Genomic DNA, 16,246 nt, shown 5'->3' on the forward strand with positions numbered 1-16,246 from the left:
CCTTAATTGAATAACAAAAATTTTTTAGAATACTTTAAAATCCTTTAAAATGTTAAGTTCAATACCCTTTTTATCTTTTAACCAAGAATTATATTAGGTTTTATTTAGGATTGTTTTTTTTTTTAACCCTGGATTTATAAAATAACTAGAAGTTTGGGAACAAAGGGGAAGCAAAATGAAAACAGGACAAGAATTAAAGATAAAATCCTGAAAAAAGAGCAATCCAAAACTGGCAAGAACTCAACCTCCATCGCGTTTGTCACGCTCAATCAAGTTGTGTAACTATGCCGGACCACCCAAAGCCAAATATGACATGAATCGTCCATCCCATGTAACACTTGAAGCAATATCCCTAGCCAAACCATTGGTTTTCAGTGAGGAGAGCTTAAAGGAAACCTCCCCCATCACCCGTACGACTTGAGTGATTCTTGACACTTCTGAACGATACTTTGGCCAATCTTGCGGTGTTTGAAGAACTGTTAGAACCGTTTGACAATCAGTCCATACCTCACAGCTGGTTATATTAAGATCACAAAAGCTTTGGAGACACCAGCCAATAACATTTAATTCGGCTGATATCCTGTTGATGCGAGGCAAAAAAGCATCCCTTGCATGATAAATGCCAATATGATTTCGTAAGATCCATGCTCCTCCACAAAAGTAAGAATCATTCAACCAGGAAGAGTGATTTATTATTTATTTTATTTGTAAATTTGGTTGTTATTTTAATTTTGTCTTATTATTTTGGGTCCATTATTGGTTTGGTTGTTATTTATTAGTGTTTTAAGTTATTATGTTTTTTTTTTGCGTTAACTAAATAAATCACTACCATATACAGTAAAACCTCTATAAATTAATAATGTTGGGACCAAGATATTTTATTAATTTATAGTGATATTAATTTATCTATAAATTAATAATTATTATTTTATAGTGTAAATTAATAATTATTAATTTATAGGTATATTTTTAATTGTTTAGTTTAATAAAAATAATGAATTGAGACAATTTTTGCAAAATAAGATAAGAATTTTGGATGTTGTAAATTTTATGGTATTGGAATTGAATGTGAAATAATTAAAAAATATTATTGACAATGAATTACAAATATTATAGACAAATTCACTTATACATATGACATAAATATTCAAATTTATGAATAAGAATATCTATTCTTGTATTTTAATAGTCTATCAAACTATGAAAATGTAAATGATGCATATTTAGAAATTGAAAATTTTAAAAAATTTTAGCTGTTTTATGAAATGTTATAGAATATTTTATATCATTATAGTTTGAAGATACAACATAACAATTGTTTTATATATATGAGGTTTAAGAGAAACATACTTTACATGATTATTAATTTATGATATTATCGGAACTATATTTTATATGGGGATTTCAAAAAAAATATTATCTTATTATTTTATCGAATTTTGTTAATTTTTACACTGTCCCGACTTGGAACTAACAAAATTTATTAATTTATAGTGTTTATTAATTTATAGAGTATTAATTTATAGAGATTTCAGTGTATATAAAAAAAAGTAGCTTCTTCTTCCCCGATTCTCACCGTTGTCTCCAGCTCTGGCTCATTGGTGAGTTGACTAAGTCTTTGATCAGCTTTTACAGCTTTAAATCTCAAAGTTTTTTTTTTTTTTTTTTTTTTTGTTCTGTAAATTTCTTGTTTTTCCACTCATCTTATCCGATAACCCAGTAAGTCATTTTTCCCAGTTTATTCAATCCCAAAATCGAAGCCTAGGATCTTTGGAATACGAAAGAAATGATCTTTGGGTTATTGTGTTTATTTTTTATGTTTTGGGTTACGAAAAGTTTCAGTCTTTTTTCCGATTTTGTTTTGTTGCGGGATCTGATAAAGACTCTTCATTTTTTTTTTTGTTCAAGATCCGAAAATCAGTGGATCATCACTTGGATCTCGAATCCTTCCGTCTACTCAAAGGTGAGTTTTCTTTAGTTCTATAGAAATTTAGAAAGTATGGGAAATGGTGCTTGGGAACCCCCTGATATAGTGATTATAATAATGATATGATGATGATGTTTAATGGTGTTTATATTGATATGATGATGGCCATAAATAGGGGTTTAGGGGTTTTAAAATCTTTATTGTGTTATGATTGATATTTTTTGATGAGTTGTGTTATGTCTTGATGGTTATTTATCTGAATAGCTGTCCTTTGAACTGCATTGGCCACCCAATGGAGTATGAACTTTTCATGGTCCTTTGAATGTTGAACATGATTGCTGGTTTTTAGAATAACCGGTCTTGGTAAATTGTTCAGAATATTGAAAGCTTGGACTTATTTTTCAGACTTTTCGATTTGGTTGCATATTTCTTTAACTGTATTCGTTATGAAGCAGCCTTCTTTCGTTAGTGTTATAGTTGTATGTGTCTTCCTTTATTAGTGTTTTGTACATTGTTTGAAGTTGGTGTTTTAGTCTAGAGAATTTTCCCCTGTAGGTGAGTATGAATAATACCAACTTTGTTAGAGCAAGACCCGGAAGTGTTTCTTTTATGTCTGACTTCTTACAGATTTTGGATCTTCTGATTTGGATCATTTTTGGTTGTTTTTCTGGCTGGCTAACAAGGATATTTTTGGTTCAGTTAAATAACATAGGTCAAGACATTTGTCATTGTGGTTTCAGTTTTCTAAGTTATTATTGTGTGTGTATACTAGATCATCCCCATTGGACAATCTTCTCCTCCGTAGGACAGTGTCGGGTGAGTAAAGCGGACACACACACACACTTGTTGTTTTCAATCGATAAAAATGGCGCAGAATCTTAACTTGACTCATCTCCCCGTCCCTCCGGTCACTCACCGCTCTAGTTTCCCCTCCACCTTCACCTTCGGCGTTGCCACTTCTGCTTACCAGGTCTCTCTCATTCTCTCCCTTTAACTCTCCAAGATCTGGAGTCTTATCTTCTTCTTTCTAGTTTCCGCTTCGTCTTCTACTCTTCTGGTGTACCAATTCCTTGATTCACTTTGCTCTTCTGGAAAATGTTGATTCGGGAATTGAAGTACAAATCCGATTTTAGAAGATTAGATGTCTTTGTTTTGAATGTGGTTTGAACTTTGTGTGTACGAATCAGATTTTTGAAGATGCTTCACATAAGCTGTTTTGTACAAGCTACAAATCAAATTAGAATAGCTTTGAATGAGCTAAGTATTATCAATGGTGGTTTTGTAGATTGAAGGAGGCTGGAATGACGGTAAGAAAGGGCCAAGTATATGGGATAAGTTCACTCATCTCGAAGGTTTGTGGTTTCCTTCTCAGCTTATCTATCCTCATGTCAAATGATGAAAACTAGGTAGATTAACACTGTTTGTTTCCTTTTATTTAGGGAAGATTCTTGATGGAAGTAATGGTGATGTTGCTGTGGATCATTACCATCGATACAAGGTTAAGAAAAGTTTAGAGTAAACTGTAGGTATATAGATCTTCCTCTGGTCTGCTGGTTTGCTTATAAGATTGTTATTCTAATAATTTTGCAGGAAGACATTGAACTAATAGGACAATTAGGATTCAGTGCTTACAGATTTTCCATATCCTGGTCTCGCATTTTCCCTGGTATGTTCAACTCTGATGGTGATTTCTTTATGTTCCCCAATCACAGTGTAGCACATGTTGTAGTTGTTGACAATGTCAAGTACATATTTCTTTGCATGGGGAAGATTATTTTTATCATTCTTGTATATGATCATGAGGGAAATTCTCGTTGTTGGACTTCTTGAAAAATCTAAACGTATGACTGGAGGGCGTATTGTCTTCTGTTCTAGATGGCTTGGGAACTGAAGTCAATGAAGAAGGCATTGCTTTCTACAACAATCTTATCAATGGACTTCTTGAAAAGGGTATTTACTCTAAACTGAAATGAGCTTTTTCATCTTCCTGTTAATGATACTCTCATGAGATGATTCTACTGTTGTAGGTATTCAGCCGTTTGTAACTCTATACCATTGGGATCTTCCATCACATCTCCAGGAAGCAATCGGAGGTTGGACAAATAGAAAAATTGTGTAAGCAGTAAACTGTAATGAACTATTTCAATATATGTGTAACGTCGTCAAAAGCATAATTACAATTACTTTTAAGAGTATTGTGTATAATCCCTCAGAGGGCTAGTATCTTTCATTCTTTGAATCTTATTCTATGAAGCCTTCCTCTACAATCTCTAAAATTAGGTATGCAGCACTTAATTTATTGTTTTGACATTAAATTTTTCTTCACGTGCAGCGATTATTTTGGCCTGTATGCAGATGCTTGTTTTGCCAATTTTGGTGATAGAGTGAAGCATTGGATCACATTAAATGAACCTCTTCAGACCTCGGTGAATGGACACTGTATTGGTATATTTGCACCTGGAAGAAATGAGAAGCCCTTGATCGAACCATATTTGGTTTCACATCATCAGATTTTGGCTCATGTAACTGCTGTTTCCATATATAGAAGCAAGTACAAGGTAGCTTTTTGTTTTATTTACGTGAACCATGGTTATGGTAAGATGCATCAAGGGTTTCGTTATTTATCAGTGTGCTTTTGGGTTTATATATACTAATCTAGGAAAACCAAGGTGGACAAATCGGTTTGTCAGTTGATTGTGAGTGGGCTGAGCCAAACTCAGAGAAACTGGAAGACAAGGTTGCTGCGGGTAGGCGAATTGACTTTCAACTTGGATGGTAAGTAGGATATGCATTGAATGTTTTCTTAATCGTTAAGATTTGGGATGGAATCGTATTGCTGATGTATTGAGGCATCTCTACAGCTTAATATGCCCACAGCTGCACTTATAGCTCTGTCAAATTTCGTAGTATATAGATTTCTGTCTCTCTAGTTTAGTAGGTTATGATTTATGGGAGTTGCTCCATTGATTTTATATTTCGTAATGGTAGGTAGTAGAGATTATGTAATCCATTTATTCTGCTGTTTCCAAGGGTGCTGTAAAAGTGTAAATTCTTAAATAGTTGTTGAATCTTTGTGTACAGTTTTCTCTTGGTAATTAGTTGAGAAACCCTGTATGATAGGTTTTTCATATGTTAAGGTTGCATATATGCCGTTTGTGTGTTTGAGAAAAGTGATAATATCAGACCCAAAAATTTGGGATTGCTAACTCTGCGTCAAATTAGTTACACACTTCCAAGTTCCAAGTATAAATCATTCCTTAAATAACAAATTAAAATCCTTTGCAGGTTCTTGGATCCTTTGTTTTCTGGAGACTATCCTGCAAGTATGCGCCAGAAACTTGGAGACAGTCTTCCTAGATTTACTCCAGAAGAAAAGGAGTTAATGCGTCAGAACTCATGGGACTTTCTTGGCCTAAACCACTACACCTCGAGGTTGATTTCTCATGTCTCAAACATAGAAGCTGAAAGTGACTTTTACAACGTACAAGAAATGGAGAGGGCTGGTAACAAAGACAAACACCGAAATTACTTTTACTACTAGCATTTTCTTAATTACTTCCTAATATTCATTCTCTTCTTTTCTGTGCCCAGTTGAATGGGAAAATGGAGAGCCAATAGGTGAAAGGGTAAGAACTCTTGTTATAGTCTCGGCTAAATCTAATGACTCTATTAACTCTTATGCACATGTAATAAAGACAGGTATGCATGAGCTAGTAATCAACTTAACACTGTGTTCCAATTACAGGCTGCTTCCGATTGGCTTTATGTTGTACCTTGGGGAATCCGAAAGACTTTGAATTACATCAGCAAAAAATACAACCAACCTCCAATATATATTACTGAGAATGGTATCCTATCTTTTTATTTTTGTTGTTCAGTTTAATATGGTACAGTGCATAGTTTGTTAAGAGGACCCGAACAATTTTGTTGGCATTTAAACAAGTAATATTTATGGTCATATGAACTTCTATTTATATATCCTGAGGTTTAGATCTCTTGGTCCAACACAACAGGTATGGATGATGAAGATGATGGATCTGCCTCTATTCATGATATGCTGGACGATAAGCTTAGAGTTGCCTATTTCAAGAGTTACCTTGCCAATGTCTCTTAGGCTATCAAGTGGGTGAATATTTTTCCCTTCTTTCATATGTTTACTAGCAAAAAATACGTAGGAAACAGAGATATAGGCAATTTGTAGAAAACTTTCAAGTAATTCGCATTATACATTGAGGTAATAACAGTGTAAGCGTTTTGTAAATGGCAAAAACTGAAACAGAGATGGAGTGGACATAAAGGGATACTTTGCATGGTCGTTGCTGGACAACTTCGAGTGGGCGCAAGGGTACACCAAGAGATTCGGTTTGGTATATGTAGACTACAAGAACGGTTTAACCCGTCACCCAAAATCATCTGCGTATTGGTTCATGAAATTTCTGAAAGGTGATGAAGAGAACAAAGGTAAAAAGGATTGAAAACAGAAAAAGGAAAACCAAAGCTACTACTACTTCATATAATGTTGATTACTCTTTGCTTTGTAATCCCATGGTTGTACAAGCTTTTGCTAGATCAGCTCAAGGTTGTTGAAGACATGTATTAGGCTTATATGATATGATAATGCTGCTGATAATTTTAAGAGTGAATGATGATGGGCTCTTAAGATAGACAAGTACATGGGTTTTCACCATTCCCAGCTTGGTTCCTTTCGATTGGTTTGTGAGAATTGCTACAGAATCGAAATCAAAGTGTCCGAGTTTTGTTTATTCTTTATGCAGTTACTTCTTACTGTTAAGCAATGTCATGAGAAGGATATATGTCATGGTAATCTTTGATAGTTTGTGAGCATATGATCCTCATGACCATCATAATTAGCGAAATGTTTGTGATTTTGAAGAAGATAAAACACAGGTTGCAAGAAACCAGAGCAATTTGACGTCATGGTATGTGACCTTGTCTTTTGTATACTCACTACTTTGTTTCTGCTGAAAAGAACTTGAGAACAAAGCTACACTCTCTAGCACAAAAATCTCAGTACATTAAATAGACTTGTTTTTTGATTAAGTTGCCTTGGGCTGCTACCATTATATTGCTTTTATCTCTTTGTTTTGTATTTGAAAAAACCCAACATGCTAAATGCTGCCTTCAACTTCAACTCAAATAGAATATTATTCAATTTAGGCAGTAAACTGATGCTATTAACATTTATCTATGTTCTCTAATCTCTCCCATTGGTGTATGCAGGAGATGTTTTCGTTTTTCGTTTTTCGTTTTTGGCAGTTGCTTCAGCCAAAGGAAAAAACCTTTGGCGAAAGGCAGGGGAAGGAGCAACAATTTTAGAAGTGGTGACATGAAGGAGAATCAAACTCATCTGCTCTTCCATTACAAAATGTCACAAACAATTTTATATAAATCAATTTCTTTTTATTTTTAAGACATCCATACACAAAGTACACCAATGGAAGATGAAAAGTAAAAAAAAACTTAATGGGAATATCTAGATTAAACAAGTATTAAATTTAATATTATTTTATAGTAAAGACATTCATTAGGGGATCACTGATGAAGATGCTCGTGTATTTAAGGTTGATTAGCTAATATACTTATTCAATATTTTTCAAAAATGTGGTATTAGAATAACTGAAGATAAATAAGGAACTAAATTACAGTTTTACATATAATTTGGGTTTCGCCCAAAGTCACTAGTAATTTTTTTATATATAAATTAAAGAAAGTCACTCTAAGTTACAACTTCTAAGGATAAGTCTAATCATTTTTTTTTCTTTTACACAACGATGTGTCCTGTTAATGTTCCTAATTACAGAGTAAATGGAAATTGCAGAAATAAAAATAAAAATATTGTTCTTAGACACATTACTTTCATAGATTTACATGGATTTTTTTTCAAAATGTTCTTAACAAACAGCATCTACTCGTATACATGAAGTTGTATATATATATATATATATACACATAACCAAAAGGAAAGATCTAGAACTAGTTGGGGTATTGGAAAGATCACCAAGGAACAAAACGGTCCATGAGAAGACAAACAGTGAGCTCAGACATAGTTGCAGCTTCATGATCTTTCTCTCTTAATGTCTTTTGTTTGTTAAGTCCTCTTTCTTCTTCTGATCCTTGTTGTTGTTTTGACACAAGAGAGGATGTCTTGTTCCTTTCCATCAATGGGATTCTAGGGTTTATCTTCTCACTCATCTTTTTCATCTCTCCCACCCAAACCTCCATAGCTTTTGCCATTCTTCTTCTTTTTTCTTCTTGCTGATCTTAATATTTAATTATGAACGAGAGAGAGCCGCATGTGATGCTTTATGTAGACAATGAAATGAGAGGGGTTTTTTTTAGTATTTTTGACTTACAAAACCATGGTTAAGTTTGATTGTTTTTCTTCAAATAATTGTGTTATTGACACGAATAGTATGGACATCTGGTGGGTTCACACTTGGGGACCGTCCACTAAAGGAAGAGTTGTCCTTTTGGGATATGTACATAGTTTTCTAATGGCTTGGAGTTGGAGGACCAAAAATCATCAAAAATATCTCTTTCGTCTTCTTGAATTTTCCACGTTTTGAATATGATTTAAAGTGAAAAAAACATTGTTGTTGTGAAATTCAACAACCGAACTTAGCTCAGTTGGTAGAGCGGAAGACTGTAGTTGTTAGCAACAGATATTCTTTAGGTCTCTGGTTCGATTCAGGCAGGTTGGATTTTTTCTCCTATTTTTGACAAACTCAAAAGGGTAAAACTGAAAATCATTTCTTTGTGATATTTCTAGTGACGTGTCGTTAATCTTATTCGTTGCAATGGATATGGTCTTCGCCCGTATCCAATCCTAAATGAGTCTTTCTTATCTCACCCCACTTGGCAATAATTAGGTGAATCGAGTCCTTCATCTTTGAAATGATTGTAATCTGAGCTGGATTGATTTGAATTCCCAACTCTTATTATCTGTTTCTTGGTGAACCCATTGTTCCCTAGTTTTTGTTTTATTGAACAATTGTTGAATAGTATAACTCTCTATCGACAACTTGTTGAAATTGAAAATGTAATATGCAGTCAGTATTCGAGCTAAATGATAACTGATGTCTGATGGGGTTCACACTTTTTATGAAAACATAAAAGGGTTATGAGATGTTATTCCTACTTACTGAAAAAGTCCGAAATTATCAACTTTAGGTATTTGATTAATGAAAAAATTAGAAATAAAGAATGTTTTTATAAAAGTTTGTCGATGTATATACTTTTATTAATAAATTATCAGTTATGACTAAACTACCCATACTACTATACAAATCAAGTTTAAAGCAATTTCAAATGATAAAAAATTGGAAAATTATGTTTATAAACAATTATGAATAATAGTTGAAGAAGAAGCTTTGTGATTTTGTTGAAAATACGTTTTATAAGTATAGATAATATACGCTTCATATTTCATATTATACGTTTTATAAGCTTATAATTTTTTGTAGTTGTCCCTCCGGGGACATCAGATAAATAACATTTTGTAGTTATTTGAAGTACAAAAACAACGATATTCATAGTCATTAGAGGAATGGTTGAAGGCTTGGAGACAATCCAAACCCAACGAACCGCCTGATTATGTGGATAAACAAACAAGTTTAGAATCAACTCTTGGTAATCATTGCGAAGGGGAAGCAAAGGTATGCGGAGGCTCTCTAACGCTTGTTTGCCTTAAGAGGGTTCGGCTGATTCACCTTTTAACTTGTGATTTAGAAGATTGTAAAATGATCTCAAAATTTTACAAACTCATGTTGTACTAGTTGTACAAACTCTATTTTTTCTTTGAGTATAAAAGAATTTATTTAACTAATATGTGCACCAAAAGAGCTAATAATAAGTTAAATAAAAACATAATGTTAAAGGTTTTGTCATAAAAAATATTTTTATCTTTCTAATCATTAAAATTGTAAAATTTTTAAAACATAATTTCAAACTTTTACCTTTTTCTGCCAAATAACTTTATTTATGAGATAAAAAAAAACATCAAGTAGACTGCACTGAATAAATTTCCATGAAAGTCAATAAAAATAGAACAAATATTCTCTTAAAAACCTTTAAAATTTGAGTAAAGAAAGCTCTGATTTAAAATATGAAACTTAGTTTACAGTATTTTGTTATTTTCTTTTAAAGTAATTTCCGTTTTGAATGAATGCTAAAGTTTATCCAAAAATTACATTCAATATTACATTTAGTTGAAAAAAACCATTTTTTTTTGTTTTGCAGATTAATACCACAACCGGAATCAAAACGAACACAAACATTTCCAATTTCCTCTTCCCTTAAAATTTATCTTTTTTTCTATTCCCTTAAAAATTTTGTTTAACTTTGTAGTTCAATACCAAAATTTATTTTAGTCTAATAATATTTGTTTTGTAAATAATTTTTTTTCACAAATATAATTTAACCGTCAACGAAAAAGATGTAACTCACATTAAAGAGAAACATATTTTATAATTAAATATAAACTTATTTTTTCATCGGTAATACAGTTTGGCAAATCTCCTCACATTAAAAAAAGACAAACTTTTTATTGTTATGCTCTAATCTTTACGGTTTGAATTTTCAACTATGTTCCCAAAATGAAAAACTAAAAAAAAAAATATATATATGTTCCGCCTTCCGAGATAAAATATTTATTCAATCGCGATTTGGTGGAAAAAATAGAATTTAATAAGTTTCAGGTCGATTTGTAACAGTTCATAAAGTTTGAGGACTAAATGGAAGTATTCTAAAATAAACAACTCCCCATATAACACAACGGCGGCGGAGCGCATTCATATATACGGTGTGCCCTAATTCTCTGCCGGAGGAAAAAAAAAAAAAGTTTTATCCTTTTCGAACTCCGGCGATGTCATACGACGATGTTGAGATAGAAGATATGGAGTGGAACGAAGAGATACAAGCGTACACGTATCCTTGCCCTTGTGGCGACTTGTTCCAGATTACGAAAGAGGATCTCCGGCTCGGCGAAGAGATCGCGAATTGTCCAAGTTGCTCGCTCTATATCACCGTCATCTACAATATGGAAGACTTTCAAAACAACACGAACAAGAACAAGGAACCTAAAACTCGTCAGCCTGTCGCCGTCGCCTGAGGTCAAAAAATCTCTGGCCTTTGATTTGATACAAAGACTGTATTTTTTTTTTTTTTTTTTTAAACTTGCTCTGAGGACATGGGTTTTGGTTGCTTTAGGTTGAGATGATTGTCATATGATTTATGTTTGAGCTGTAACTTAAGTCACTCTTGTTGTTTTGATCTTGAAGAAGATAAAAGCTGTTTACTTTTCTTGAGCTGTATGAATATAGAAGCCATGTTTGCCGGATTTAGCTCGTTTAGGATCCTTCTCTAAGTAGAACTTTATGAAATCTAGGTGTTCATAGTTATTGCCGTGAACTCCGAAGCTCGATTTCTCCTAGATTTTGCCAATTTTTAGAACATGTTATCAAAAGTTAAGACCATGATCTATGTTAACAAGTTTACTTGCGTTTCTGGTATATTTGTTGCTCTTCTCAGTACTACTTGATGAATGTTACCGATATCAGAGTCTTTACAAAGCGTTCAAAAAGTGATAAATTGTTTTGTCCTCGAGTTAGGATCCAAAAGCAGTATAAGCTTTTAGTTTTGTTAACGAGACATGGAGAATGAAGTATTTTGCAACCAGTGATAAGAAGACAACCTGCAATCGCAAACAAAACACCTTAAAACCCAATTGCAGGATTACTTCTGCTGCTGTTTTTATTTTTCCGGATTACTTATGTGAGAATATGTTGCTTCCTTGCAGTTTGTCATGGAAGTGATTAGAAGATTATTGAACAACCACCGCAGAAGAGATTCATCTTTTGTGCAAAGTTTTGGAAACCATTTGAAACCATTCTTCAGAGTTTTACATTAACCACATATAGAGAGATATAAACAAGGAAACAGAGGTGTTGTGTTGCTGGTTACTTATGATTTTTATTTTTTTGCTGGGCAAATTCATGGTGTGTTCTTCCCCCATTTAGGTCCTATTAGTTATTTAGAGTAAGCTCTGTTTTTGTTTGGAAAAGGTTTCTACGGCTACAGTTCCCTTCTTTGACAAGAAGACTCTTTTTGTCTCTGTGATTTCATATCCAAAGCTAAGAGACGTTTCAAGCCCGTTAAGTTCACAAAATCTGTGTTTAGGACCAAAGTTTCATCCTTTCACTATCACTAAAGAACATTTTAAACTAGACTATAGGCTTAACTCTTCAAGTAAACAAAAACAATTAGTTCCTAGTCACATCCTTTCCATGCATTAATTCCCCTTACTGGTCACAATAATTAAAGCCGTCACATGTGTTAAAAAGCCTTCTCATTTTCCCTTCCTTTGTGTGTGTTGTTTTCTTGGATCTGGCTTTGGAGGGACTAGCCTTCTGGAATTCGCTCTTAGAGTCGCTTCACCCTTTCTCTCAAGCTCTCAACCTCCTTGTATTCCTTGATGGTTTCATCTAGCACCTTGTTCCCTTGTAGAAGCAGCTTGTTATGTTCATGCGCCAGGCGAAGAGCGTTTGAAGTGAATGGACCCTCAAGGCTCAAAGGGATCTCGAGGAGGCTCACTCTCATGAGATGGACCCGTTTGAGATGTGTCTTGATGAGATGGATTAGCGGTTCCTTTCTCCTTTCGTCGTTGTGCTTTGTAACCGGCTACGATGGGTGGGTCGGTACATGCATCTCACTAGGAATGAAGATGATGTTGTCCCTTGAACGAATGGATGTGATATCTTGCTTTGGGAGTATGATCTTCCTTTCAACCTTGAGAGCGGTGTAAAACTGGTAGACATATGATGAGGCCCCGCACATCCTACCAAGAAGCGAGACAAGTTGAGACATTGAGCATCATCAATTCTCAATATCGGGTCGGTGCAATGTCCTAGATCGATCTTGCAATGCTCTAATATTTGGTGTGATCAATCCCCCGATCCTCAATATTGGTTTCTTAGCCGACTTAATCTTCCATCCCAAACGTTTAACGTGTAATAATTGCTTTGTAACGGGCTACGATGGCACCATTACAAAGCATAGAATCAAACGTATGCTTGCAAGCTTGTTTTCTTAGTGTGTTGTTTGCTTGATCTAGCCTTTTAATTTTATAGGGAGAAAAATGTCATCTGCGATTAAGTGACGGCTGTTTTGCAAGTCATGTGTTTAGAGTTTAGACTTTAGACTTCACGAGTGAAAGTTGAAAAGGAGAAACTTGCTTTACGAGGATTGCTTTAAAAGTCTACGCATAGTTCTTTATATTCAAAACCATTCACAAAAATGCAAGAAAGGTCTTTTTAGTTACAAAACGGTACTCTCATAAGAGTTTTGGGGCTGAAAAAGCTCGTCGATCCATGGGTTTGGCAACGTTTTCCACGTGTCACCAAATTAATTGTGGTAACGGCTGTCGAGCTTCGTATAATAGGTAGACCACCGGTCTCTAATCGCTATTTAACTCGGTTTTAAACGGTGTAAGATCACTTTCAATCAAAATCCATCTCAAATCCTCCCTTCTACACAAAAAAAAACTCAATAGCTTATTATATCTCTCACAAGCATCTTTTACGGTAATCACAACTCTTTAATTTAAACAAGAAATATACAGACCTCAAAATCCTGAGAAACGGTGTCGTAGAAGCTTGAAGACGGAACAGTCTTATCAAACTGCGGAACTGGAGCAGAGGAGGATGCTAATGCGCCAATTGCAATATGCGGATACTTTAGCCTGACGAACCACGCTGCAAGCACTGCCTTAGGAAATGGAGTACAACAGATGAGAGAGCATATTGGAGTGTAGTAATAAGAAGTGACACAATTGACTGGAATTTTGTAAGCTTACTTCCACCGTAAGTAAGAACCACCAAACATGATGACAGGAGATGCTTATAGATTCTGCTTCAAGCTTTTTATCAAGATTGCGTAATCCAGCGTTCAGGTATCTCATTTTCTTGGCTGACCTGGGCGGCTAGACTCTCCATGCTGCAAATATATATATAAAATCAGACAAACAGAGAAGCATAACAAGAAGAGCCTGGAACTTGGGAGTTGGGAGCAATGTTGAGCAGTGTTGGAAGCAAACCATTCAATTAGACAAAGATGGGGCCACCTTTGCGCCAGAAATGGCTGCTGATGAGGTAGTTTCTCATGGAAGATACTGTAGCTCTCAGGTTGGAAACTACAGTGGTCTAGATTCTGAGGGAAATAACGAGTCTGAAAGTGAAAGGGTATAACTCTGCCTTTGACTTGGAAATCTTCATGTTTTGTCTCAAGGACAAAAAGATGGTTCCAGGAGGATACTTTGCTTCTGCAACAACAGTTAAGAAGAAGAAGAACACAAGACATAGACAAACTGACATTCTCTCCATGTCTCTAACTCAAACACTCAGAGACTATAAATAAGAAGATGTGTCTTTGGTCTTGCGTCTGCGTTAGCTTTCGGTTTACGAGGTAAACTCTTTTTGGAGCTTGTAGAGGAAAAAAATAGGTGAGATACTGTTGTCTTGTTTTTTACATAAACTTTTCATGATTCTCTCTCCCTCTTAAGATTGTTGCTACCACAAAAAGAAGTAACAACAACTAGAATTTACAAGTGATGAATGATCCGAACAAATCGATTATTTCATCTTCACATGCACATGATTACATAAGTATATTTGTGTGTGTAATAACATCAATAAAAGTTCTCTAGTCCAGTGGTTAAGTAGCTTGTTGTTGTCTTTATTGGTTATGGGTTTGAATCCCAGTTTTAATATTTTTTTGTCAGTTGATTTTAGGATGTCCTTTTTTTGTTCAAGTCAAAGTTAACCATTTAACTAGAAAGTTAGCTATTTAATCTACCATAACAAAAATTCATGCTGTTTTTCAACACTTTTGATAAGTTCAGGACTTTTATGACATTTTTTCCAAAAACATTTACCATCAATGACTTCATTTAGAGTTAAATTAAATGATCTTTTGAATATTAATATTTTATTATTTAATTACATAACTACTAAAATGACATTGAAAATGATGAGATTTTTTTTGGTATGAAAATATAATTAAATTTAGTAATTATGAAAATATTATACTTAAATATGAGATTAATGACACATGTTGAAAGAAAATAATGCCATTTGTCAGCTTATTATAGCATTAGTGTGAAGAAAACCTTACTTTATTATTTTACGCGTCGCGTGGGTTTGAAATTAATATAACAAAATATAATTATCTACTTTTAAAGGAGTTGAGTAACTTATTAAATAAATTGACTATTTATAATTTATACTTACATAAATAAGTATTTTCAAAATTTGTAAAACATAATAAATTGTTCATAAACTAGATGAGAATGGTGAATTTAACAGAATAAATTATTAGCTTTGATAGACGACATACCTTCAGAACACATAACTTAAAGATCGATTGTTGGATCCGATCTTATGAAGAAGTGATTAGAATAAGGATGAAATTGTTTCTAGGGTGAGTTTTTTTCTGGGTTTAGGATCCTTCCAAAGGAAATGAAGTTATGGAGTTTAGACGCGCCAAAACGGTTATGTAGGCTGTAAAATTGGATTTTTTTTTTTTTTTTTTGGTCAATCTGTAAAATTGGATCTCTGTCTCCCAAATTAGTCATTTCTTATTATGTTACCTAGTTACCGGTATACCCGTTGTCACCGAATTGATTTCATTGGTCCAATTAAAAAAGGAAATCATGTAATCATCACCCCGTGCCCGCAAAATATTGACTCTTTGTTATCTATGTGGATTTCTTGGTAAAACTGAAACTTTTAGTATGTCTTATATAATAAAGAAAGTTCATTCTAAAATTTTCTTCAAGAACTTGACACATGTCACCTAAAGAGTTATTCTATTATAAGATATTCAATTTTTTCCTACTTTTTAATCATAATTTCCATTAATAGTTTTCTGTTTTATTTCTTCACTTTAATGGAAATAATTCATATAATATGATTATTAATTTATTTTGTAATTTCATTCTAACTATAATAAACTAAAATATATTTTAATATAGAGTTTATTCTAAAACTTTCTTGGAATTATTAGCTATACTAATATAGATTGGATCTCTGTCTCCCAAATTAGTCATTTCTTAATATAGAGTTTCTGCTCTAATTATAGTAAACAAAAAATATATTTTAATTTATTATGGAATTTGTGTTTACAGGGATTTCTTGGTTATTAAGAAACCAGATGAGAATGGTGAATTTAACCACCATGATGATGATAATAATGATGAGTGTTTTGATTGGAGCATCGGACAACAACGCGGTGTACAGTCCATGT

At 33.7% G+C, this 16,246-nt stretch overlaps 3 protein-coding genes and 1 long non-coding RNA gene across 5 annotated transcripts; 2 read left to right on the top strand and 2 right to left on the bottom strand.

The window, feature by feature from the left end:
• On the top strand, window positions 1,518-6,690 carry LOC104792566 (beta-glucosidase 42-like). The gene is made up of 15 exons (XM_019228509.1): window positions 1,518-1,601; window positions 1,909-1,963; window positions 2,700-2,897; window positions 3,213-3,279; window positions 3,367-3,425; window positions 3,518-3,593; window positions 3,803-3,877; window positions 3,955-4,042; window positions 4,260-4,485; window positions 4,587-4,702; window positions 5,213-5,430; window positions 5,519-5,553; window positions 5,673-5,775; window positions 5,941-6,049; window positions 6,207-6,690. The coding sequence occupies exons 3-14, from the start codon at window positions 2,793-2,795 to the stop codon at window positions 6,039-6,041; spliced, it is 1,269 nt and encodes a 422-aa protein (XP_019084054.1). The 5' UTR covers window positions 1,518-1,601; window positions 1,909-1,963; window positions 2,700-2,792; the 3' UTR covers window positions 6,042-6,049; window positions 6,207-6,690.
• LOC109125871 lies at window positions 7,767-8,266 on the bottom strand. Its single transcript, XM_019228596.1, has one exon. It carries the CDS (start codon window positions 8,180-8,182, stop codon window positions 7,943-7,945), a length of 240 nt encoding a protein of 79 aa, XP_019084141.1. The 5' UTR covers window positions 8,183-8,266; the 3' UTR covers window positions 7,767-7,942.
• On the top strand, window positions 10,685-12,103 carry LOC104792573 (diphthamide biosynthesis protein 3-like). Its single transcript, XM_019228595.1, has 2 exons — window positions 10,685-11,058; window positions 11,745-12,103. The coding sequence occupies exon 1, from the start codon at window positions 10,812-10,814 to the stop codon at window positions 11,055-11,057; it is 246 nt and encodes an 81-aa protein (XP_019084140.1). The 5' UTR covers window positions 10,685-10,811; the 3' UTR covers window position 11,058; window positions 11,745-12,103.
• Window positions 13,258-15,438, bottom strand: LOC104708828. 2 transcript variants are annotated; one of them, XR_002033020.1, is made up of 4 exons: window positions 14,040-15,438; window positions 13,800-13,939; window positions 13,568-13,707; window positions 13,258-13,473 (listed from the first exon to the last, which is right to left on the bottom strand). It is a non-coding gene; the product is annotated as an uncharacterized LOC104708828 (long non-coding RNA). The 2 variants fall into 2 exon arrangements; XR_002033019.1 differs by having other exon boundaries at window positions 13,568-13,711.

The sequence above is a fragment of the Camelina sativa genome, chromosome 1 (assembly GCF_000633955.1).
Source record: "Camelina sativa cultivar DH55 chromosome 1, Cs, whole genome shotgun sequence".
Lineage (NCBI taxonomy): Eukaryota > Viridiplantae > Streptophyta > Magnoliopsida > Brassicales > Brassicaceae > Camelina > Camelina sativa.

Bases quoted from the DNA above. Each gene is read 5' to 3' on its own strand.
- LOC109125871 (XM_019228596.1), bottom strand. From the start codon at position 8,182: ATGGCAAAAGCTATGGAGGTTTGGGTGGGAGAGATGAAAAAGATGAGT.
- LOC104792573 (XM_019228595.1), top strand. From the start codon at position 10,812: ATGTCATACGACGATGTTGAGATAGAAGATATGGAGTGGAACGAAGAG.
- LOC104792566 (XM_019228509.1), top strand. From the start codon at position 2,793: ATGGCGCAGAATCTTAACTTGACTCATCTCCCCGTCCCTCCGGTCACT. The intron at 3,280-3,366 runs GTTTGTGGTTTC...CCTTTTATTTAG, and splicing joins TAAGTTCACTCATCTCGAAG to GGAAGATTCTTGATGGAAGT. The intron at 4,043-4,259 runs GTAAGCAGTAAA...CTTCACGTGCAG, and splicing joins TGGACAAATAGAAAAATTGT to CGATTATTTTGGCCTGTATG.